General features: G+C 40.7%; 2 protein-coding genes across 3 annotated transcripts in view; one reads left to right on the top strand and one right to left on the bottom strand.

Annotated features, from left to right (window-relative positions):
• LOC135225581 (uncharacterized) overlaps positions 1–23,402 on the top strand; it is a 28,851-nt gene extending 5,449 nt beyond the window's left edge. Inside the window, exon 2 of one of the 2 annotated variants that reach the window (XM_064264860.1) lies at positions 15,324–23,402. In XM_064264860.1, the coding sequence (XP_064120930.1) occupies positions 16,969–18,069 (1,101 nt within the window). In that variant the 5' untranslated portion in view covers positions 15,324–16,968 and the 3' untranslated portion in view covers positions 18,070–23,402. Of the gene's footprint in view, positions 1–6,307; positions 13,889–15,323 lie in introns of those variants that run through there. The other variant, XM_064264861.1, reaches the window with a different exon arrangement.
• Positions 11,785–24,784, bottom strand: part of LOC135225580 (cellular tumor antigen p53-like) — a 24,042-nt gene continuing 11,042 nt past the window's right edge. The window contains exons 5-9 of the mRNA XM_064264859.1: positions 23,111–23,327; positions 22,708–22,870; positions 22,341–22,463; positions 20,982–21,102; positions 11,785–15,366 (exon numbers count right to left, since the gene is read on the bottom strand). Coding sequence (XP_064120929.1) covers positions 15,344–15,366; positions 20,982–21,102; positions 22,341–22,463; positions 22,708–22,870; positions 23,111–23,327 — 647 coding nt within the window. The 3' untranslated portion in view covers positions 11,785–15,343. The remainder of the gene's footprint in view (positions 15,367–20,981; positions 21,103–22,340; positions 22,464–22,707; positions 22,871–23,110; positions 23,328–24,784) is intronic.

Genomic DNA, 24,784 nt, shown 5'->3' with positions numbered 1-24,784 from the left:
GTAGTGGAGGGGGCATCTGGTCGGCTCAGCAACGCTCCTAGGTCTAGACCTCTTCCAAGCTCACATGCCCAGAGGAGAAGGAATGTCGAAAGCCGAAAGGAGGTTGTGGAGAATCCCCACCGATCAGGTGTCCCTTCGGCGGTTTCTGTGACACCCCAGACTGCCAAGGACCGCTATTGTAAAAGCGTCCTACGTGAGTGTTTCTCGTCGTCGGGATCTTCATCACCGAGACGTGATTGGAGAGATTCAGATCGATCTCGGCCTCTCAAGAGGAGTTGGAAGGCTCCGAATATTGACTCGAGCCCTGAAAACTTCCCTGAGGAGTCTCCATCGGGAGTGAAGAAGGCAAGAAGAGCCATTCTTTCAACTAGAGTGAGAAGGAGGCAGGAGGTGGAGGCTATGGACTCCTCCCCTCCTCCTTCCCCTCCTCCCGAAGAGGATAAAGAGGAGGCTACAAAGAGGTTCATGATGGCGATGCAGGAACAGATTTCGTCGTTTGTAGGAGTCCTGTCAAAGGAGCCTCCTAGAAGGAAAGACACTTCCCTTCCTATTAAAAGATCCTCCAGGCGTATGGAGGTATCTGCCTCCAGGATCGATACTCCTACTCGAGGTGAGGTTTCCGGTACGAACCTGGATGAAACGATCAGACGTCTGGCACCGGCCAGGAGTGAGGGAGTCACCCAGGAGGCAGGAGCCAAGAGCCAGGAGGTGAGGAGTCAACCAGGAGGCATGAGACCCCAGAGCCAGGAGTTAGAGGCTGCCAGAGGCAATCCAGGCATGAGGCCAAGGGAGACATGAGGCAAGAGGCCAGGAGGCAAGGAGGCCAAGGAGGCAGGAGGACCGGGCAGGTCCAAGGAGGCCAGGAAGCGGAGGCAAGAAGGCAGGGCCAGGAGTCCGGAGGAGTCAGGAGGCAGGAGTCCGGGAGTTCAGGACGGCAGGACGTCCAGGAGGCAGGAGGAGTCCAGGAGCCAGGACAGGAGTCAGGGATGGACAAGAGTTTCCAAGAGCCAGGAGGCAAGAGGTCGGGGGGACTCGTTCCTGGAGGTTATAACTCTTTCTCCAAATTATGACTCTTCTCCAAATAGGAGCTCCTCTCCTTCAGAACATAGGAGGTCTTGGAAGGACTCTCCCTCCAAACGTGAACTTTCTCCTTCGTCTGATCGAGGGTTAGACGAGTTGTCTGATGACGAACCTCCTGCTAATGAGGGACTTTCTAGTTATAAAGTCTTAGCCTCATTACTACTTCAAGAGTTTGGAGATTCTCTTAGTCCGGCGGCTCCTCCTTCCTCCTCGTTCGCTCTTTTCGAGCTCAGCTACGGCAAAATCGTCGGCCTTTTTAAAAATGAAGCCTGCGATATTTATGAAGAAGGCACTCCATTCTTTAGATTCTTGGATGGACAAGAAGAAGGAGTTAGGAAAGACGGTATTCTGCATGCCTCCTTCCAGATTGCACGGGAAGAGAGGTATTTGGTATGGGACAGGAGAGACTATGGGTCTTTCTCTACCTGCCTCTGCAGATGCCGACTTTTCCAATTTAGTGGAGGCCTCTAGACTTCACTCCTTAGGATCGGTCAGAGCGACGTGGAGCACTTCAGAGTTGAACCACTTTCTAAAGGGACTTTTTGTCACTTTAGAGGTGTTCAATTTTCTGGATTGGTCACTCGGAGTTCTGGCCAACAAATCTAAGGATCCGGAGTTTCTGAAAAACCCAGAAATTCTCCATAGCGTCCTGTCCTGCATGGACAAGGCAGTACAGGACGGTTCGGGTGAAGTGGCTTCCCTTTTTGGTGCTGGTCTCCTGAAAAAGAGATCAGTTTATGGATCCCTATTATCGAAAGGGGTTTCTCCGAGCCAGAGGACTGCCTTACTGTTCGCTCCTCTATCAGATCATCTGTTTCCTTCTCAGTTAGTGAAGGATATATCTCGCTCGCTAACTGAGAAGGCGACACAAGACCTACTAACGCAAACGTCCAAGAAAGGACGCCCTGTAGTGTCGACGGTTAAGAAGGAATCTCGTCCTCCTCAGCAGCCCTTTCGTGGAGGTGCAGCGGCTCGTCCCCCTGCCAGAAAGAAGAGCTCTGAAAAGAGAGGAAGGTCTTCATTTAGACCCTGCAAGAAATCAAAGTGACTTGTTGCTCCTCCAAGCACCAGTGGGCGCCAGACTCCTGAACTTTGCAGGAGTATGGGCAAAAAGGGGAGCCGACCCTTGGTCAGTGTCGGTCCTGAAGAAGGGATATGTAATCCCCTTCGACGACAGCCCGCCCCTAACATCTACGCCTCGGGAACTGTCAGCGAGGTACAGAGACCCGTTAATGAGAAAGACTCTCCTTCAAATGGTGGAGCAAATGTGGGAAAAAGAGGCCATCGAACTTGTGCAGGATCCACACTCCCCGGATTTTACAATCGCCTTTTTCTAGTACCAAAGGCATCGGGGGGGTGGAGGCCAGTTCTGGACGTAAGCGCTCTGAATCGCTTCGTACAGAAAAAGAAGTTTCGCATGGAAACGTCCGCCTCTGTAATGTCGGCTCTTCGTCCAGGAGATTGGATGGTCTCTCTGGACCTGCAAGACGCATATTTCCACGTTCCCATTCACCATTTGTCAAAGAAATATCTTCGCTTTGTAATAGGAGACAAGATCTTTCAGTTCAGGGCTCTGTGCTTCGGTCTGTCTACAGCCCCACAAGTATTCACCAACCTGATGGCGAATGTAGCAAGATGGCTTCACCTAGAGGGGATAAACATCTCCCTCTACTTGGACGACTGGCTGATCAGGGCCAAGTCGAAGATTCAGTGCTTGGAGGACTTAGAAGTAACAAGGAACATGATAGATTCGCTAGGGTTGCTCGTCAACCTCGAGAAGTCACAACTGATCCCCAGCCAGAACTTGGTCTATCTGGGGATTCAGATGGATTCTCGGGGTTTTCGGGTATATCCTTCGCGAGAAAGAATCGCTCGAGGTTTGTCGAGAATCTCGAGCTTCTTAGAGAGAAAGAACAGCTCAGCGAGGGATTACCTGAGCCTTTTAGGGACCCTGTCCTCATTGGAAAAGTTCTTCTCGCTAGGGAGACTTCACCTTCGCCCTCTTCAGTTTTTCCTCAAAGAGGTGTGGAGTTGGAACAAGACGGGTCAACTCTCGGACATCTTCCAACTTCCACAAGATGTAAAAGATCATCTGAAGTGGTGGATCCCTCCACTTCAAAAGAACGAAGGCGTATCGCTTGCTCTGCAGAACCCAGACCAAGTGTTATTTACCGACGCTTCGGAGTCGGGATGGGGAGCGACGCTAGGAGCAAGGGAGGTGTCAGGCACCTGGACAAAGGAACAGGTGTCCTGGCACATCAATTGCAAGGAACTTGTGGCCATACACCTAGCCTTAAAGTTCTTCGAAGAGATAGTCAGAGACGGGGTGATACAGATAAACTCGGACAACACCACGGCTCTGGCTTACATACGCAAGCAAGGAGGCACGCACTCTTTCTCCCTCTATCAGTTGACAAGAAACCTGTTAACCTGGACGGAAGAAAGAGGCATATCTCCCTGTGGGGGAGACCTCACATAGACCTGTTTGCGACGTTCCTCTCCAAAAGAATAGAGATCTTTTGCTCTCTAGTGGAAGATCCGAGAGCCTTCGCAATAGACGCGTTTCTCATGGATTGGTCGGGTGTGGACGCATACGCCTTTCCCCCGTTCAAAATCTGGGGGAAGTGCTCAGGAAGTTCGTAGCTTCGAAGAGCACGAAGTTGACACTCATAGCCCCATTTTGGCCAGCCCAGGAAAATGGTTCACGGAGGTACTGGAGTGGATAGTGGACTTCCCCAGATCGCTTCCAAACAGACACGATCTACTCAGACAACCCCACTTCGAGAGGTTTCATCACAACCTCCCAGGTCTCGCTCTGACTGCCTTTCGACTATCGAAAGACTTGTCAGAGCGAGAGGCTTTTCTCGCAAGCTGCGGGCTCTATCGCTAGAGCCCGCAGAGCTTCGACGAGAAGAGTATACCAGTCAAGTGGGAAGTCTTTAGGAGGTGGTGTAAGGGTCAGAAGCTGTCCTCCTCCAGTACCTCTATAGTGAATATTGCCGATTTCCTCCTCTTTCTGAGAGAGGAATCACACCTATCTGTCTCGACAATAAAAGGATACAGAAGCATGCTGTCTTCAGTATTCAGGAATCGAGGCCTGGACATTGCTAACGACAAAGATCTACACGATCTAATTAGATCTTTTGAGACTTCGAAAGCAGCTACTCCTAGAACACCTAGTTGGAATCTAGACGTGGTCCTGAAATTCCTTTCATCGGATAAATTCGAGCCTTTACATCTGGCGTCCTTCCGCGACGTCACTAGGAAATGCTTGTTCCTGGTGGCTCTCACTACAGCCAAGAGGACGAGCGAATTACACGCTCTGGATTCCACGGTGGGGTTCAAAGGAGATGCTGCCATCTGTTCTTTCCAGACAATGTTTCTGGCAAAGAACGAAAACACCCGTCAAAACCTTGGCCCAGAAGTTTTGAGGTAAAAGGCCTATCTAACCTGGTAGGCAGAGAGATAGAGAGATCTCTCTGTCCAGTGAGAGCTCTTAAATACTATTTAGAGAGGAAGAGACAGATGGGAGCTTGTCAACAAGGTCTTTGGTGTGCGGTGAAGAACCCCAAAAGACTCATGTCCAAGAACGCCTTGGCTTTCTTTGTGAGAAGCGTTATTACGGACGCTCACAAGAACTGCTCGGAGGAATCCTTCGGTCTTCTAAAGGTCAAGACTCATGAAGTGAGGGCAGTAGCAACGTCCTTGGCGTTCCAAAAGAATATGTCTCTAAAGAATATCATTGAGACTACATATTGGAGGTGCAATTCAGTGTTTTGCATCTCATTATCTGAAGGATGTGAGAGTGACCTATGAGAAGTGCTTCTCGCTAGGTCCTTTTGTATCAGCAGATACAGTACTGGGTCTTGGAGCAAAGACTGATCCTTAATTTTGTGTTTTTATCGTACATAAACCCTCTTGTCAGATATGTGCTTGGTTTTCTATTAGCAAGCTCACTACTGTCGCACGGGAGCAGAGTGTCATTGCTGGTAGGGGATCAAGGGTATGTATGACTAGTAGGGGAGTACAAAATTTTTTTGTATATTTTGTAATGAAAGTGTAATTATGTTTCGAGTTTTTGGTTGTTTGTAAGGAGTTTCGGGGATAACTCCTTACAATCTTAGAACTAACATGCATGTTAGGATCAGGTGATCGGGATCGGTTTTGTGCTCCTTGAACAAGGTGTATTGTCATGTTAGTGGAATAGCACCCAAATGACAAAGGCCTTTAGGCTCTGCCGAGTAAGTGGATAAGACCCCATTGGCAGACCCACAAGAACTCTTAGCCATAGATCAATATCTCGCTGAGGCTCTTGAGGCTAAGCAGACTCCAAGGCAGTAGCCCGCAAGTCTTCAGCCTAATAAGGTAGGAACCAAGGTTTATTAATACCTACAACATATGTTGTTTACCTGTCTATTTCAGTTGTTAGCTGTCTCTTACCACCACCAATGGGTGCTAATCAGCTAAGTATATATCTGGCAGGGAAGTGAATGTATAAAAATGATATTGTCATGTTACAATAAAGTTTTATACATACTTACCTGACAGATATATACGATTAATGGCCCACCCAGCCTCCCCGCAGGAGACAGGTGGAAGAGAAGAATTCTGATTAGAAAACGGGGATGGTTCCTAGTCCTGCCACCCAGGGCAGGGCGGTAGATCACCTGACCTACCTGTAGCGTGTGCCGCGAAATTTGAAATTCTGTCTGAGACGACGGAGTCTATAGCTAAGTATATATCTGTCAGGTAAGTATGTATAAAACTTTATTGTAACATGACAATATCATTTTGAATTGCCCAACATGATTAAGGAAGGGAATGAGCGCACAGTAAAACAAGAACAGTTTACCCATTAGCACATAACAGGTTGAATTACTTTATTTTGGCGTGTGTGTATCATTCATTTAATGTGGGTAAGAGATATTGATAGCTTATGAAATATCCGCTTATGAAACACTGGATTGTTTGTAGGTTAATTTTCTTACTCATGCGCTATTTCTGCTCTTTTCGGCATTATGCATAAATAGAATAAGAGGTTTTATACATTACAAGTATTAACTAGAATGTTTATATTTTGTGCAGTGTGGAGGGGCAGGTATAGTTAGTACTTGTACTTTATCTAATTATACCTGCCGCCTGAATGGATAACTTCAAATATCAATCATAAAAAGAGGTGACCCAGGGTTTATCATTTACTAGTTTTTTTTTAAATTCTATTTTGCAGCTCCACGGTTCCAGGGATAGCATAGAACGTAGTCATGGAAAGCATGTGCCTGATGTTCCTTATAAAATGCCTATATATGAATCACAGAATATTAGTGGCATGATCCATAATACGGAAGAACCTACGTATGTACGGCCCAGTTACATGTATAGGCAGGAATCACATGCTAATAATAGTGGACATCCTTATCCTGTGCAGGAGAAACTCAAAGAAGAGCCAGAGGATGCTAACTGTGTAGAATATATACCACAAAAAAGTGATAGACACCAATCTGAAAATGTGCCAGATAAAGTTGAAAAGCATTATAGCCCTGAATTGCCAAAAGAAAAAAAGTGTAGTCCAGAAAATGTTATACAAAAACCTCCATCTGTTCCAAGAACTATAAGTCCTAAATGTAGGCCTTCACAATGGAAAGGTACAAAATTATCAGATGATGAAATTTCATCAAAACGAGCTGCTCAAGCTGCAGCGCAAAGGGAAGTTCGGCGTCGCAGAAGAGAGAAAATGACAGAGGAAGAGATCAGAGCAGAACTTGCAGTATTAGCAGCCAATCAAAGAGAATCACGACGGCGACAGAGGGAAAGAATGACAGAAGAAGAGATACATTTAAGGCGAACGTTAAGTGCAATTACTCAAAGAGAAATACGTAGGCGTAGGATGAGCAACATGTCTGAAGATGAACTCAAATCTTACCGATCACGTGAAGCACAAAGACAAAAAGAACTAAGACATCGTAAACGAATGGCAATGACTGAAGAGGAGCTTAAACTTGTCAAGGCCAAAGAAGCTGCTGCATCAGCAGCTCGAAGGGCACGGCGATTAGGAAAAGAAGTCAAAACTTCTCGTCTTAAAGTAGACAAACCGGACTCCTCTCCTAGTTGAGGTTAAAATTGCAGCATATTCTTTAGGAGGATTGACATCTTATCAAACATGACTTTGTCTCCTTAAGATTTAACAGGTTTATTACAGGAAAAGTCCGCAAAATAAACTGAAACAAGGAAGAGGAGCTATTACAAATAAAGTCTAGTGCGATAACCTTCAAGCATTAGAGGTTTTGCTAGTGGACTTTATATATATCAGGTAAACATTGTTCAGTCAAAAGTACCTTTACAGTTTTAGTCCAGTCTTAGTCTTGTACTTTTCTGATTGTTTCGAAAACAGACACCAGTTGTTTCATTCTTTGTTGTTGTCTACAAAGATTTGAATTAAATTCTTAAAGGCAGCTGTACTTGATATACAATCCAAGGTTGTATCCCAGCTTGCACAGTTGGTGAATAGATTATAAAGCATTATTTAACCTAAGTCAATAAATAAAGTATGTGAAGATTTCATCAGCATCTTGGGTCTTTAAGACCATAAGATGCTTATGTGCTTTTCTGAGGTTTTAGAGAAACTTGATCAATAAATGAGACAATTTTTTACCTTGACAACTTTTCCAACAGCATCCTTTCAAAACTGACACGTCACCCATTGTCACAGAACAGGTTACTACTCCCAGTTACTCATTGTGTATAATTAGGACTTGGGTTTTGATTAAACAATTGGCCTGCTAAGAAAAATGGAATGCTAGGTTTTATGCGATGGTATTACCAGTCATTCAGGACCAGGCATTCATGATTTAAAGCACATTAGTTAAAAAGTAAATTTTGTTGCTGCTGGTGTACTATCCAGTATTTGTAGCTTTAGTAATTCCTCATCATTTACAAATAGGTTCTTAGGAAGTCATTGCAGATTTCAGATTTTCTTATTACCAGTTGTAGTAATCAAATCCTGAAAAAAATTTCATTTTCTCTGAACAATAAAGTCTTAAAAGATTGTTATAACTCTTGGCCTTCGTATTTTGTGGTTACCGTGGGCTTGAACATGTTGCATAAGCCACCCCACAGAAGCAGAGAATTTATTGCTGGATCTGATTCATGTACCTCTTAGCGAAGTTGTTGACGATAAGCAGCCGCCTTGGAACGGATGGCGTACAGGTGCTAACTCATAGAACCCCACTGAAGTAATCACGTCAGTGTGATACAGTTGTCCTGTCAAACTGCTTTTTAATAGGAATAATCACATTTCGGTATTCATTTTATTACCCTGTAGACATTGATTTTATACAAGTGATCTGTATCCTCTCCCTTTAGAGTATAGGAACCTTCACCTCTGTTTTCTTTAGCTATATTGATGATTGTCTCCACCTTTGTGATTTTCTTGGAGCCTTCAGAGCAGAAAATTCTGTTAGGTCCCATAGAATTTATGGAACACATTTTCTCAGGAACATCACTCCTCCATGCCAAGGAAATAAAGTCAGTGATGTCACAGATTTTCAAACTTCCAATAGTCCAGCGTGAACAAAGTTTCCAAGTCAGTCGGAGGGACACAAAGTACATAGTGGCTATTGAGGCCCTGACCATATGTCAAATTTTGGAAAAAGTTAATGGTTCGGACATTTTTTTATTGTGTTTAGGTATTGAACAGGTTTATTCAACATTAAAAATACTCCTGAAATTAAAGGGTTCACCCTTTGGAGACAAAAATAGGGTTGTTTCAGTTCCAGTGTGTAAGGTATTCATACAGATTTCTTTTCCAGCTCATGTTCTGGCACATTTATGTACGTTCTTTTACCCTTTTCAGTTGTTGATGTGTTTTAATAATTTGGAAGGAATGTCACCTTCTTAAATTTAGCTTATATCTTTGCACTGTCAGTTATGATCGGTATCCAAAATATGTAAACAAAAGAATAATACTTGGCTGACAGCAAGGACTGTCTCTGCACATCAGGTGGTAGTGGAATATTTTTGTTCTTGTTAGAATTTTTCATGCTGTGTCCTTGTGCCTATAGTGAGAATTGGCATTAATAATTATTTTTATATTTCTGACTGAGTTTTTCCAGTGCCGTATTGTGCTTGTTTTTTTGTTTTCAGTATGTCATCTACAGCAAGCAGATAGAACCAATAAGGCTGTAAAGGAACAAGTTTTGTGTAAACTGTTTCAGTTGTGGATGGTGGTTACACTCGTGTTAACCTACCTATAGGGACACGACTGCGCTTTTTCTTTTCTTAGTGGAGAAAGTAAGGAGAGGAATAATCTTGCAAAATATCAGAATATACAAAAGGCTGATCAGTTTCTGAAAATGTAAAAATTATGGGTAAATTTCTTTGACCAATTTCCAATTTCAAAATTTAGACAACTGGTTAGTTCTTGCCAGTTCATTTCAAGCAATCTCCTCTGCACAAGTGAGGGGTATCTTCCTACAAGTGGTATTTGTTAGTATAGTAGATGTTTTAAGGCATCACCTGGTTGCTGTGTTATAGTTACACAGTGCAGAACTTACTCTGACTATCTGGATGACTTTCTATAATTCTTTTCCTGCCTCCTAAGTTTTATTTTGTCGATGTTGATTAACAGCCCTTTTCTCTCCATTCCACTCCTCCACTTTGTAAATTCATGACCTTTCTCAAATTTTGCAGTGAACACTAGGACATTGCTGTAGCAGCTCTCATGAACCTCCTTTTCTGTGCTTTTCTGCTCCATTACTCAGGTAGACATCTGAGGGCTCATTGCACATAGTTAATGGACACCAAATTTTATGTTCACATTATCTGGTACACCGATCAGTCTTCACTCTGGTTGAGTGTTATGGCAGAGTAACATCAATAGTTTAGACTCATTATTTTTCATGGGATTGATATGAAGTGGCTTTTCAAGAGCTACAAGTAAGTGGTAAAATTTGGATGTCATACCCTAAGAGAAGTAATGTATTTGGCTGGTTCAAAATTTTGTTACATGAATACAGATGCCTGAACTCACTACCCATCTAAGAAGGTACTTGAAGAGTGCCTTGTCTACCCTTCATGCTTGCATGTCTTTACATAGTCAAGATGTCTTTGTATTTATTTGCCAGGATTTAGCGTCTAGGTGATTTTTACCATAGTGCATCCATTATTAATTTTGTGTGCATTCCAGCAACTTTAATTTTTACCAAAGTATTGTTGTACCATTTCATGTGTTGAGGGCATCTAGATAGTATGTTTCACCAGTTTGACCAAGGAAAAAGGTCAACATCTGTTCACTCTGCTTAACCTAGTAATGTATCAATGCTTTTGTTTTCAGTTTGTCATGTGCCTTCACTTCTCTACCATGTGTAAAGGTTTTCATTAGCTTTATATAATTCATTGTTTGTATTGTGGTATATATTATTTCTGATCATGTTAATTACCTTGATTTTTTTTAACACTGTGGTTTGAGTATTTCTTATGGCTAGCATTTCTTCTGGATTAATTGGTTGACCAACAGTTTCAGCAGGTTGCCATATCATAATTGTGGTTTATTCCTAATTGGATTATGCCATGGTGGTCACAGTAATCCCCCTTCCAGTGACACCTGTACCATCACCATGTACTCGATGGATTCCTCAAATTTATTGTTTTTCCCTGCCCACTGCCTGCTTTGTTCGTTTGTTTGTATGGTGTTTTTACGTTGCATGGAACCAGTGATTATTCAGCAATGGGACCAACAGTTTTAAATGACTTTCCAACCACGTTGATAGTGAACTCCTATCACCAGAAATACTCTAACCCCTCAGTGGAATGCCCAAGACTCAAAATCGAACTCGCGGCCACCGAGGTGGCATGCCAAGGCCATACCGATCATGCCACTGAGGCAAAGCCCATTGCCTGCTGCTGCTGCTGCTTCTTCCCTGCTTTTGTTAGTTGTCCGGCATTCTCATTGGCCACGGTTGGCCTTCAATGGTTTGTTTGTATGGTGTTTTTATGTTGTATGGAACCAGTGGTTTTATTCAAGAACAGGACAGCTTTACGTGACTTCCGAACCACGTCAAAAGTGAACTTCTATCACCAGAAATACACATTTCTCACTCCTCAGTGGAATGTCAGAGAATTGCAATCGGTTACCAAGTAGAACAATTAAGTTTGGCTTTAATGGCTAGTGAAATGCATGAATGCCTTCAAGTCAGTTGTTAATGCTGCAAGATTGTACCACCTTTTCTAAACATCTGCCGAGGTTGTGGTGCTTCCGTTTGTTGGCAACCAGCGGAGGCTACGTCCTCCTGCTTGGTGCACATTCAGTTCTACCAGTGAATCACCGTTCCTATTTCTACTGCTGTGCAGATGGCTTAGGATAATTTGTATTTAGGATGACTTTTGGCATCATCACCAACTGGCCACATTATCCCTTCAGGGTACCTCACCACCATAACTGCAGTGGATGCCACATCTCTACATCTTACTTCCACTGAACTGTTAACAGCGTTATTCATCACTGGGCTCTTTGTAATGTAATTTCAGGGCTAATGAAACCCTTTTGATAATATGCATGTGTATCCAAAACTGTATACTACAGACAAGGTTTGTAATCATACTTTCATTTTCATTGTCATAATTTAGCACCGAAACTATTAGTCTGAATATTCGCATTTTAAAATTGTATTTCAGGCAGTGATAGTGAAAGGATACAAGTAAAACACCTAGTTACATATACTATAAAAATTCTTGGGTATTTATTTGTATTTAGAAAAAAAATAATTTCATTGTTTTCATCTTAATGAAATAACAAAATTGACCTTAAAGCTGTAGAAATCAACAATTCTAAGCTATTTACTTTAAGGAAAAATCACTCATTTCACATTATTCAATAATGCAATAGAAAATGGACCTTAAATTAAAGCTGTAGGAAACATTCAATCATATAACAACTGCATGCATAAATTTGGTCAAATACATTTCAGTCACTTACTACGGTATTCATTGTATACTTGACAGTCCACAAAAGGATTTAATAGCAATGTGAATAAAGATGGCCAGAAATATAGGGAAGAAAATGAGACTAAAGATTTAAAGTGAATACGTACTATACAAGTTACCTGCATTGCAAAGGAAATTAATTTGGGACTAGTTATTGAAAATGTAACAAACAAAGTGAAGACCTAAAGGTCATACAATACTGAAGTCTAACTTTACAAAAATAATAAAAACACTGAGAAAGAAAAATGCAATTCAAAAAGGTATAAGTTGTCTGTAAACACAGCCTCAAAACTTCGTGAGTGGAAACTGCCGAAATGTTTAAGGCACTAGACTGTGTTGTGACATTGGGAGGAGTGACAGTAAAATACATGGTAATGGGATTTGGCAGCACAAGAAGAACAGACCCTTCAAGCTCAGGCACAGACTGAGGTACAAGGATGAGTGGCTAAATGATACTGAAGGTGAAAGGATTAAAATATATCATCATACAGAAGAAAATGTTCCAGATAGCATTGTTGTTGAAAGTCTGAGCAAGCATTATGACGATAAGGGCACTTACACTGAAAGAATGAAAATTCATGAATTGCAAGACTAGAATTGGAATTCCTCGACCAGTCACTTATGAGCTAACCAGGAGACACAAAACAAAACCAACAAACAAGAATGTAGTGCAAGGAAAGTTTGACAGCAGTAGGGGAATGGAAAGATGGGTATTTTCAAAATACAGTACTACTGTCAGAGGTTCATGAGGAAAGTTTCTGTAAGTTGAATATAGCTTTCAAAAGCACAAATGCCTACTAAAGAATACAAAAACAAAGAGGCAGTTGCTATTATGTAGCAACTCGATGAAAAGTACCATTCAAAATATCAGTTGCACCATTTTATAACATTAGCATATTGAAAGCTGTTCATCAGGAAGAAATAAAGCTGGTTCTATCTATATACAATAAATTTAAGTCTGCAGTGAAAAGTTATGTACTACTGGACCAAAATTTTGATAAACGCCTTATCTAGCCGACTGTCTAAACAATAAAACAAATCCAAGAGTGCAGTGAAAATTATATATCAGTAAAAGATGCTACACATAATCCCTATTAGGGACCAACATTAAGTCTTATTGCTCTTCATGCTATTAGAGGACATTAAAAAAAGAAAGAAAAAAGTGTTGCAAGGAGAACCAGAAGAAATTGTTTCAAGATGCAAGATTGCAAAATATGAGCAGTTTCTTCAATATCTCGATACACTGATAAAGACCTACTACAACACAACAGAATTCAAGCAAATTGTGCTCAAGACACTGGAGACTTAAATGCAGTACCACAAACAAATACAGTAGTTTTTCAAATTTCACAGTACAAGTACCACTTAACTAATCTGAAATGCTAATTCTATTCACTTCTGCAATGGCTCAATTGGAACTGCATTATGTATACGTACAATGTTTGATTATTTCTGCTGTCTCCTAAGTGCCATTTTTTCATGATTTTGTGGGTCTTTTGCTTTCATTTTTATTTTAATATACTTTTGGACATTAAAAACCTCTACTCAAATTATCTTTTGCAATCCTTAGCACTTATATGCTTACATAGATTTTTTTATCCTCATCTCTCTTTTCCACTTTCCTCAGGTTCTACTGTTAAACACTGTACCATCAATCTGTAACATCTTATAGAGGCCTCGTTTTTGTCCTCTTGTACATTTATTTAGTCTATTTCCTTCTGGAAGAGAACATGGCAAATAACATTACAAATACATGACTCAACAATATATCCTGGGATCTTCATATGTCCCAAACATCACAAAAAATTTATGCAAAAAAAAAAAAAACAAAGGGGGCCCTTTTGAGCATTGCAACATAATTTTTTTAACACGTACATACAAAACCAATAAAATGCATTAAAGAATAAACATGAGCATTAGCTGTACTGGATGGTTTCAAGTGAACTTGTCTGTTTCATCATTTGACTGAGTTCCATATGACAATTATTGACAATTACCAATTAAAAAAATATACAAGCTGAAAGTTACCAAATAAAAAAATTGACAAGCAAAATCTGCCCATCTACATTGTTTAATAATTTATACCCATATTATTACTGGAAACTTGACTAGACCACTTAAAGCATCAGTTAAAATATCCATATCTATATTTAAATTTGTATAACAAGTTTACCTAAGCCAAAAATATAATCCTCTGAGAATTTACAATAAAAAAAAAAAAAAAAAAAAAAGGGGGGGGGGGGGGGGGGGGGGGCTGCATAACCTTGATATGCAACACAAATTGAAAGATATTGTAGCCAGGAATGGCAATGGGTTATCATAATCCCTGTCATGAGAAAAATATCGGACAATTAGTGAAATGTAAGGTGTCTGAAGTAATTTCAATGGGCAATATCTTCAAATAAAAAAAATAAAAACTTAAGCAAAAACACCAGTCTTGAAGTATGAGGTATTTGTAAACCATATCAACCATGGGTTGGTTAGCTTTTCATTTTCACTATGAAATGTTCATTGTAAAAATACATTAATAGAAGTACCTGAACCAGAAGATTAATAAAATCCTAGCCAATATGTGCAGCAATTTTGTCCTAATGCAGCTTTGTCTTCCTTCGATAACTTAAGTTACACAGCCCTAATCCATCCATGCTGTTCAAGTACATGTGTGTGTACTAAACATCATCACATTGCTGAAGATTTCAGTCTTGTCATAATCTTCATCACTTCAATATACAGCCAATAACTTTCAATACAAAAACAAATCAAACCTTCACATTTTTTTATATAATTTTGGTAAAAACCACTACTGCAATTCATATATTTTCAATCTACATTTTCAAAACACAAGTACTACATAACTGGAATTCTGAAATGTATTTGGCCAATTACTATCTAGGAAAAAATAATTCATTAATTACCTACAACATTAAACTACAAAATATTTTCTCAGAAAAACTGAAAGACAATGGTTTTTTGAGCTTATAATTATTAAAAATAAATTCTCCTCTTCGGCAAATGCCATATTTTTTTTTTAAGCCAAGGACAAATGCTGACAATGGTCATGTAAAATATTTGGAATTGACATGCATGAGCAAATCTTATCTTAAAAACATATGTGGAATGAACTGTTACCTTTGAATCAAATACTCATCTTTAATGTTAAAGTAAGTAATCTATAAATGCTATCATACATAAAACTAAGGTTAATTAACACCAGCAAAATGTTGAATACCATCATCAGCCTTGTACATTATTTTGTCATCTTCTAGGAAGTTCAGTAGCAGTCTTATCAAAAAGTTTCTCTCTCGGACTCTGCAAAGAACAAATTTTTACAACAATGAATGGCCAAGATAAGGAACTTTTTGTACTTGTAAAGTTGCACATGGACAGATGCTATAAAAATGGTGTAAACTATATGAGAATAACAGACGATTCATAAGAACAATTACTGTTAATAAATAATTTAACCACACCACAGACTTTACATCCAAACTCAAAGACTGACCCAAAAGGTTTGTTCTTAATGATATTGGATCCTAAAATAAAATGTATAAAATTAAAATTATAGGGAATCTGATGAAACTTCTTTCAAGGATATGGTCCAATTTTCGGCATATGCATTTGTTCATATACGAAACAAACCTTTGGTCTTAATGTTAAGATAATACTAGCGCCAAGCTGGAAACCGGTAGGAATTAAAATTAAACTTGTGAGATCCAGGGACTATTGGCATCTATATCAGGTCACGGGGCATGTATTACCCAGAATGCCCTTGGCGTCCCATGACCCACCAGTTACTTTCCAACCACCTTCAAGATAAGACGCGTTACTTTCTATCTGTTTTAAAGCAGATTTTAGTTTGCCCGATTTCATTTCATTTCACTTTTTAATTTTTCTATCTCGGGTGTGCTCAGTGTGGGTGTGATCTGAAGGGTGTGTACATTGCGAGATGGATTTTGTTGCTTCATCAACGGGAACTTCTTCCACTTCTAGGAAGTGACAAAGGAAATGCCCTGGAGTGAGTGGGTTTCCTTGTTCAATTTCTAACTTCGGTGTCGACAGATCCTCATCCAACGTGTAGTAGGTGCAGAGAAAACGTATTGTTCAGTTTGTCGTGGTTGGTCGGTGGATCAGGAGGAAGTTTTATGAGAAAGGCCAGTACAAGAGAAAGGAGCGACACCATCTTTGGATGACCAAGCGTCGCTGGCTTCTGTTGTGTCGGCAATACACCAGACTGCTCCATATGTTTCGTCGCCTGTTTTTTATTTTCCCATACTCCTTCAGTTTCTTCTAGTGATTCGCTATCGGAAACTCGAGGAGGGGTTTTGGGTAATTTTATAAATAATTACGCTCCGCTGTCCCGGTAGGGAGGGGAGGAGCATCGCCATCTTTGTTCCAGGTGACACCTCCCGATGCGCAGAGAATGGAAGGTACGTGGACAGCTTTAGGCCTACCAGGCATACCAACCTTGGAGGGCTTGCGGTCTCATTATATGGCGTCGCGATTCCAGCAGAGCCCGACAGCGCTGAATGTTCCCCATCCCCCTGGCCTGCACTTTATGGGAAGCAATGCCACGGCTACGTCAACAACTTCAATGTTTCTGACAATGCAGAACATTGAAGATAGTTTTGCTGCAAACGCAGGGATGCCAGCAGCAGCCTCCCAGTCACTCCCTACAAGATTGGTGACGTCACAACAGGCACCACAAACCAACATGGCAGATGCGATGACGTCACAGCCTACTGCTTCTCGATCTACTTCGCTACCTCCTGAGCCAAATACGCTTTCTGACTCGTTGGTACACACAGTCATGAAGAAATTGCAAGATCTAGAGAAGTTGGTTAAGAAAGACAAAAAGAAAAGGCTGATTCGTATTCGTCTTCTTCCTCTAGCTCAGCATCATCGCCAAGTTCGATGGCGTCACTGCGTGTACCAGTCAAGCGTTGGAGGATACGGGACTTCATGACTGATCCTCGGGCCAAGAGGAGAAGAGTGAATTCTTCATCTTCGGGCCAGGACTGTCACAGCCCAGTCAGCAAGAAAGTCAAGAAGTCAGTGGCTGGTAGGCTTAAAGCTAAAGGACGAAGCCGTTTACAAGCATTCGAACGAGCGAAAGCGTCGACGGTCTCTGGGCTAGCAGCCAACGCGGAGATGCCAGTAGAGACTACAAAGAGTCTAAGAGAGACTACAATGCCGTTGGTAAAATCAACGATGGGCGCAAAGAGTGCAACAAAGAATACAGAGCAGATACCAGTTTCGCCTGTGAGACCTTTTAAAATACGGAGAAAGGATGAAAGAGCTCTCATTAAAAGGTCGAATAATAGAGAGTTGGTAACCTCGTCAGGTACGTTGGTGGAAGGCATTGTTCGCCTAGATGAGGGATCAAGGTTGAATTCTCCGACGCTCGTTGGAGACGATATCAATAGTCATAGAGAGGAAATCAGCTCGGTTTCGAGAGAGCCTTCATCTTGGAGGTATAAGCGAGATTCTCGCTCTAGATCTGCGAGCAGAGAAGGAGTTAGGCAGTCTCGTTCTCCTAATGACTATTCGGGATCGAGCCGTCGGCGGCCATCAGAGATCAAAGATGCCATGGCCGTAGGATCAGACGGCCATGAAGCACCCGGACGTTTGTCAGCGGATAGTAGTGAGCTAGCGTCTCCTGTGGCTGAACACAGTACGTTAGAACCAGAGGTGGGAGAAAATCAAGTGTTTCTGGCTTTGTATGCGGAGGCGATTGATTTGATTCGTCAATTCAATAACCTTTCAGGGAGCACGGAGACACCTGCCAGTATGCTTCCTCCGGGGATTGACATGGTGTTTGGATTGAAAAAGGATACGAAAGTGTCGTATGAATTGCCTTGTTCAAGTCATGCGGAGTCCGTTTTACAACACGTAAATGCATGGATTGCAGGAAGGGATAATTCCTTAAGAACAAACAGATCATTTAAGTTTATCCCACCCCCAATGATGAAACAAGAAATATTATACGACACCAATGGTTCCTTTGCTATCTAGACAAATTAACCCAAATGTGGTAAGGTAAGGCCTGGATTAACCTTGGATCAAGTTGAGATGGAATGCCCTTCGATGACTTGCCAGAAGGCTGCTACGTTAGAAGCGACGGCTTCTTCCGTCTTTCAGACTGCTTCTTGGTTGGATCTTTGGTCAACAGCAGCGGTGAAAATTGCATCCTCAGAGGTAACGAGAAAAGTAGTGGATGAATCAATGTTTATCAGGTTGCTACAATCAGGTTCCAAAGCAATTGCGTAGTTGACAAATTCAAGTGCCAATGTATGGGCAAATATCCTGTTAATGAGGAGAGATGCAGCTTTGGCTAGATTAAGCCGCACTGTTGATTTGGATTCCCTGCTAGCTATGAGGAATAGGGATATCCCAGAGTCGCAATTGCTGTTGCCAGAGGGCATACTGGAAGAGGCTATAGATAGAAGGATGGACACTAACGATAGATTAGTACAGCAGGCAGTTAGAAAAACATCCACAAGTCAAGCTAATCCTATTGAGGTAAGGCAGCAGCGAATACCTCGAAAGAAGCCAGTAAGACATAACATCCCTAATAGAGCAACAAGACCCTCTTCCCCAAAGAAGTTAGCACACCAGCCCTTTCACGATAGAAATAACAGAGAAAGTGGGATTAGGGGAAGAGGGAGAGGTTCAAGACGATAGGATGGGCGCCTCTCATCACTCAGCCACACCAGTGGAGGGTTGCCTGGCAAATCACTGGAAGGTGTGGCAGGAATTTGGAGCAGAGCAGTGGGTAGTGGATTTTCTCAGGATCAGTTATTTGATTCTGTTCGAAGTAACCCCACCCCTGACAGAACCACCATTACCTCACCTAGCTTATGCTCGGGAACCTCAGAAGGCATTTATTCTGCAAGCGGAAGTGAAGAAGATGATGGAAAAAGGGGCTGTGGAGCAGGGGCTGTGGTCAAGTATCCATTCTGTCAAAGGGGTTTTACAGCAGGATTTTCCTGGTCCCCAAGGCCAACGGGGATTGGAGGACAGTAATAGATCTGTCAACATTTGTTTATAAGAAAAACCAGATTCAGGATGGAAACCCCAGAGACGGTTCTACAAGCAGCCAGGGTCAAGGACTTTATGTTGACAATCGACTTGAAGGACGCATACTTTCAGATCCCAGTCTATCCGTCTTCCAGGAATTTTCTCTGCTTCAGTCTTGCAGAGAAAGTTTTCCAGTTCAAAGTCCTGTGCTTTGGATTGACGTCTCCTCAAGTTTTTACAAGTGTTCACTCTCGTGTCAACATGGGAGCATGCTCAGGGGATCAGGCTAATAAGATACCTAGACGATTGGCTGGTGATAGCAGAGTCCAGAGAGGTCCGGAGAGAAGTTACTTCGGAACAGGGTGACCCTCCTGCAGTTTTGTCACAGCTTTGCATTTTTGGGTTGTGGCTTATCCCTTAACGGACGGACCACCTCATATGGGTAGCAATAATGCATTCACGAACAGACCACCCTACATGAGTAGCAATATCCACTTATGGGTGGTGGACTGGCCCAATCCTGGTGAGCATCAGTATTACAAGCCATCGATTTGGCGGAATCAGGCGGGGAAAGAAGTGCCATTACTTCCATAGGCCATAAATTCACTAATGGCAACTTTTAGACTAGCTAAGATCAAGGAAACTGGCTGCTCAGGGATTACAGCCAGTTAGTAAATTTACGTAAATACTTGGCGACGAATATGCTCAGAATTTGTTACTGATTTTAGTTCTTAGTTTTGATAATGTATGAGCTGTAATTCTAACTTTACAAAATAAACTTATTAGAAAAAAAACATGTATGTTTAACTTGGTCAAATTTACGGTTCTCACAAAAGAGGCCCAAAAGGCGTTGTAAACAGTCATTTTCAACTTCTCGTAGAAGGTAGGGAAAATTTTTTAAATTTATCTTCCTCTTTCCAAGGATGAATTTTTTCTTAAAGTAGTCAACCTCAAAGTTTACCATGGCCTGGGGTGCTGCTTATTGATTATTTAGCCTGCTCTTAATGATTAATTATCAGTGTCAATGGTTCATCAGATGGTGGAACGAAATTAGAAGACCAAGTAATATTACTTTAATGTGGAACAATATTTGGGAATGAACACCACCAGAACCCCATGGTCTTGTGGATAAAAAAAAAATTGATAAAAGATTTCTGGTATAGACTATATTTACATGACTTGTCATCAGTAGTATGAAACAAAGACTTCTAATATAGACTATATTTAACTTGGCTTTTCATCAGCTGTATGAAACCAATCTAATACCAACCTCAGAAGTCTACTTAAGAGGTCTGGTAAAACTAAGCCCTATTATAATTATAATAATGACAAATTAGGTAATCAAATTGCACAAGAATTGGGTTCAACAGAGGCAAAAGCTGCTTAATGATGTCCATTGTACTATTTCTAATGGTTAACCACACAATTAACGAACTGTTGTAAAACACCACTATTGGGTTTCTGTTTGGATAAACAGGAAAATGCTCCTGACAATGACAACTGTGGCAAAATAAATAATATTTATGAACACTGAGGATGTAATGCAACTGGTTAATTGTTAACTTATATCATAAGCGTCATTTTTTACATTTGGACTTTATGATGATTAATTACCTTATGTAGACATTTGTTTTAGGATTAATTATCGTAAAATTAATCATCCTAAAATCCAAGTTTACTTTCCATTCTTATCATTATCCATGAACATTTTTCTGTTTATCCGACCAAAACCCAATAACGGTGTTCTACAGTAGTTTGTTGAGTGGAATAGTAAAATGGACATAATTATGCTAATAAGGAGAGCAAATAACAGCTGCTTATTTCTCATGGCCAAACCATATAACAAAAGTGAGTCGACTGCAGGCAAAAAATTTGGGAGTAAAACAATATTAAAATACTTCTCTCACCTGTAGAGTCACTGTCAGCTTCTGGATAGAGGAGAAGGTCTGGGCGGTTTCTTCTTAGATGTCTGGTTGCCATAAGGCCATTCACAAACCTCTTGACCTCTGGCTCAAATTCAACAGGAACCTAAAATTCAAAAATCAAATGAACAAAAATAAATACAAGACCTACAAACACTGATAAAATTATACAGCCTGGAGTGCAACAAACACCAACATAACCATGAAATAATAAGGTATTATCCAACAACCAACAATATACATCTTACAACTGCACAATATATGATAAAGGACTCTTTCACCAGTGATAAATAGCCCTGGAGAAATGTGTACTGTAACAATAAAATTTATGTAAATATATTCAAAAGCAAGTGTTCCCTTAAAAAAAAAAAAAATCGTGCAGGCCTGTCTATCCTCAGTTGGTGGTAGTTCTATACCATTCCTCATCTTCAACACAAAACCCTATAAATGAGTACAAGTCACCCATGACAGATGTTAGTTATATAATCCTCATCAAAGGAGAAGCCTGTAAATGTTTCAATGATGGAAGGATATCGTCCAACTCAAAAATACTAAGACTGTCCAGTCAAGATATCTTGCAACTCAATAATGGAGTTGAAAATAAAAAGGAATTGTTGTACAGCAAGCTGCAAACTAAACTAAATCCCAAATTTGAGATGGCTACACCTGAAGAAAATCTGGAATAGAGTCATTGTGCATCTTGGGTTCTAAATGCATTCCATGTTTAAAACCTACATGAAATACAGAAGGGACCTAATCATCATAAAATCAATTAATTCCATTCTCCTCTATCCATTGCACTTTTATTTGATCCTTGTTCTCCTTGGTTCCACTTTTCTCACATAGAATATAAAATCTAGGAAAAAGACCAAGCACTGGGACCTATGAGATCATCCAGTGCTGGAAGGGAAACTGAGAGCAAAAATGTTTTAAAGGGGATAACAGAAGGAATGAAAAAATACTGTTAGGAGAGTGTGGAAAGTAAGGCTGAGGAGAATCTGAAAGGGGTTGCAGTTTGGGGCTTAATGCCATGCAGTGCATTGACAGCACTACCCCTGTACCAATGACCCCTGCAGGGCCTTTTTCTTTCATGATTTTCTTTACCATCTTGCTGGTAAGAATTACATCAGTGTGCTATGAGATGGCTACTCTCTCTTATGATGTGACAAAACCATTTAAGCAATTTTCTAGCCTATGAACTCCATCAGTCAATCTCAACACTGTGGCCACCTTTCCCAAATATCTTCAGTCATGAATGAAGAAGCAAAATTTATGAATTACTCTTAAAAATTAGAATATTACAGACTTCTATAAGCTGAAATGCATACCGATAGGAATACTTACAGATATATTAACAAAACCAGACTGCGCTCGTGGTTCAGTTCTCTCAACAATTTCCAGCTCAAATGTCCTGGTTGTCCTTTTACGCTTCTGTCCAACTTTAATTTCCGAAGCTAACTGCCTAACCTGTAAGTGGTAAATACAGTTATATGGTAAAAACAAAATTAACAAATTCCATTACAGTGTACAGAAACAAATCAGCATGGTACAGAGAGATACTTGGTTACCAAAGAGTTGATACACTTGTACAGATATATGGTTACCTAATATTTGATCGACTATGAACACTGGTAATAGCAGAAAAATACAAGAGACCACTCTTGGGAGGCTCTTTGTTGATTTGTACAAAGAACAACAAGAGTATACATACCCTCTGACCTGTCCCTTCATCTAGACTTGGTGCATTTACTGTGTTATTTGAATTGGGATTTCTAGTTCTCGTAGCTTGTCTCTCTTCATTCACCATGTCTCGGTATGGACACTTACAACATTTTATATCCACAATCTGTCGGCCAATCACCCTTCCACTCTTACTGCAAAGTAAACAAGTAATTTGTAAGTATAGATTAGTTTCACATTTAAAATGTAAAAACCTCTTTACTTAATGCGTGCATGCCCAGCATAAGACATAAGACACACTTTTGTATTTTTACACAGTAGAATATTTTTACTCATTAAAACCATGTACTCATAAAAACCCCGTTCCAAATATGAAGTTCGTGCTTACGTCACAAACATTATGAAGGAATGAACACAAAAATATTTACACAAACCTGCAATGAAGTGTTAAAACAAGACTAAAGGGTCTTCTGTTTGGTCCTCCAATGCAAGATGTCAGGCACATTAATTTGAAAAGTATTGTTGAATGACTCTCCCCTGGTGGTGGTCGAGGCAAAGGTACAGTAACAACCCGTCGCTCATCAGGAAGCATTCTATAATGGCAATGTGAACTCTCTATCTGCACAATATGATCAGCTGCCTCTATGTCACCTGTTAAGAAAAATAAGTCAACTGTTCTTAAAGTAGTAATTGAAAGACTGGAATCAATAAAATGTAAAACTTGAAGCATCATTGTTTTCTTGAGTCACAAGTGAGAGTACTTTAAAAGTATCAGCCAACTGGGAAGGAGTAGCTTCATGTCAAAAAAAAAAAAGGTATCAGGCTATGCCATAATTAATTTTGCTATCACACGTTGAGTTTCTAATAATTACCATTAAGAAGTGCAATGCAAACTGATCTGAGAGAAAACAAACTGCACATTATCATTTAAATAAACAACCAAACCTCATAAGCAATACCATAAATGAATTTAGGACACTCATTATCCGAACCCAACAACTTGAAAATTGTATTCTAACAAGGATCAAATTTCATTTACATGGCTTCCCCTTCTTGGGCCTCGAAATGATTTGTGGGTTTGCATTATATATTACAATATATACCAATATACATCCAAAACACACAAGAAAAAAGGCAAAAACTCAGTGGTCTGGCAAAAACAAGCTGGAGGCCAGAGAGGGACGAGAGGGACTCCAATTACAGCCAACATCAAATGTACTTAGGAGCGAGTCTGTAATTGTTCCAAAGGATGTAGACTAACCAGGAATGCTTCCCAAGCCACTGGCCAGATTACCTATTGCCACTGGTTACCACCTACTCATGGCAGCTGGATTCAGAACAGGTTCCAGAGAACATGAATACATGGGATATACATGAACCTCTGACTCTCCCATAGTACCTCTGGGAAAGCTTAATCACCAAGGCAAGAGTTTGTGCCTAAGAAGAAAGAGAAGCCGGATTGTGAGCAAGCAAAAATGCAATGTGTTATTCCCCTAATATTATTCTTGCATTTCAATACATTTTAATCTATTCATATATTTTTCTTTTTTAATAAGTGGGATCTCTTCTTCATGTATTACCCTATACCTTTTCTCACTTCTTCCTAATGAACAAATATTCTTAGGAAGCTTAAATTTCAAATCAATATCCCTCGTCGGCTGTTCCATATGGATAGGTTTTATCTTCTGAATAATAAAATAATAATATCCAAGCCAACCCCACCTAAAGACATACGTTCACAGGGAGGTGATGTACGTAGTCATCCCCACTCATATGAAGTCTTCACCCCCACCCCTCCTAAACACGAGTTCCGGTCTACTCTCCTACAAAATCTTAAGAAAAGGTCAAGGCAGATAGATGTCAAGACCAGACCTACCAGGAATAGGAGGAACCACAGGGGGTTTCTCCAACAGGAATCAAAACAGAAATGGGAGGGTCAACATGGTTGACTCCTTGAGCCAAGACAGCACGAACATCAACATCAAAACCAGTGGATGGACTCATTAACTGAAAGTGGTAAAATAATGTGGGTATTCCACAACATCTTATGCTGTTCTCATGACTCCATGGCCATACTCTGAGGAGCCAGCACAGCAGGAGCAGGCACA

This window comes from Macrobrachium nipponense, chromosome 13, assembly GCF_015104395.2.
Source record: "Macrobrachium nipponense isolate FS-2020 chromosome 13, ASM1510439v2, whole genome shotgun sequence".
Classification (NCBI taxonomy): Eukaryota; Metazoa; Arthropoda; class Malacostraca; order Decapoda; family Palaemonidae; genus Macrobrachium; species Macrobrachium nipponense.
This window is presented reverse-complemented; position numbering and strand designations above follow the sequence as displayed.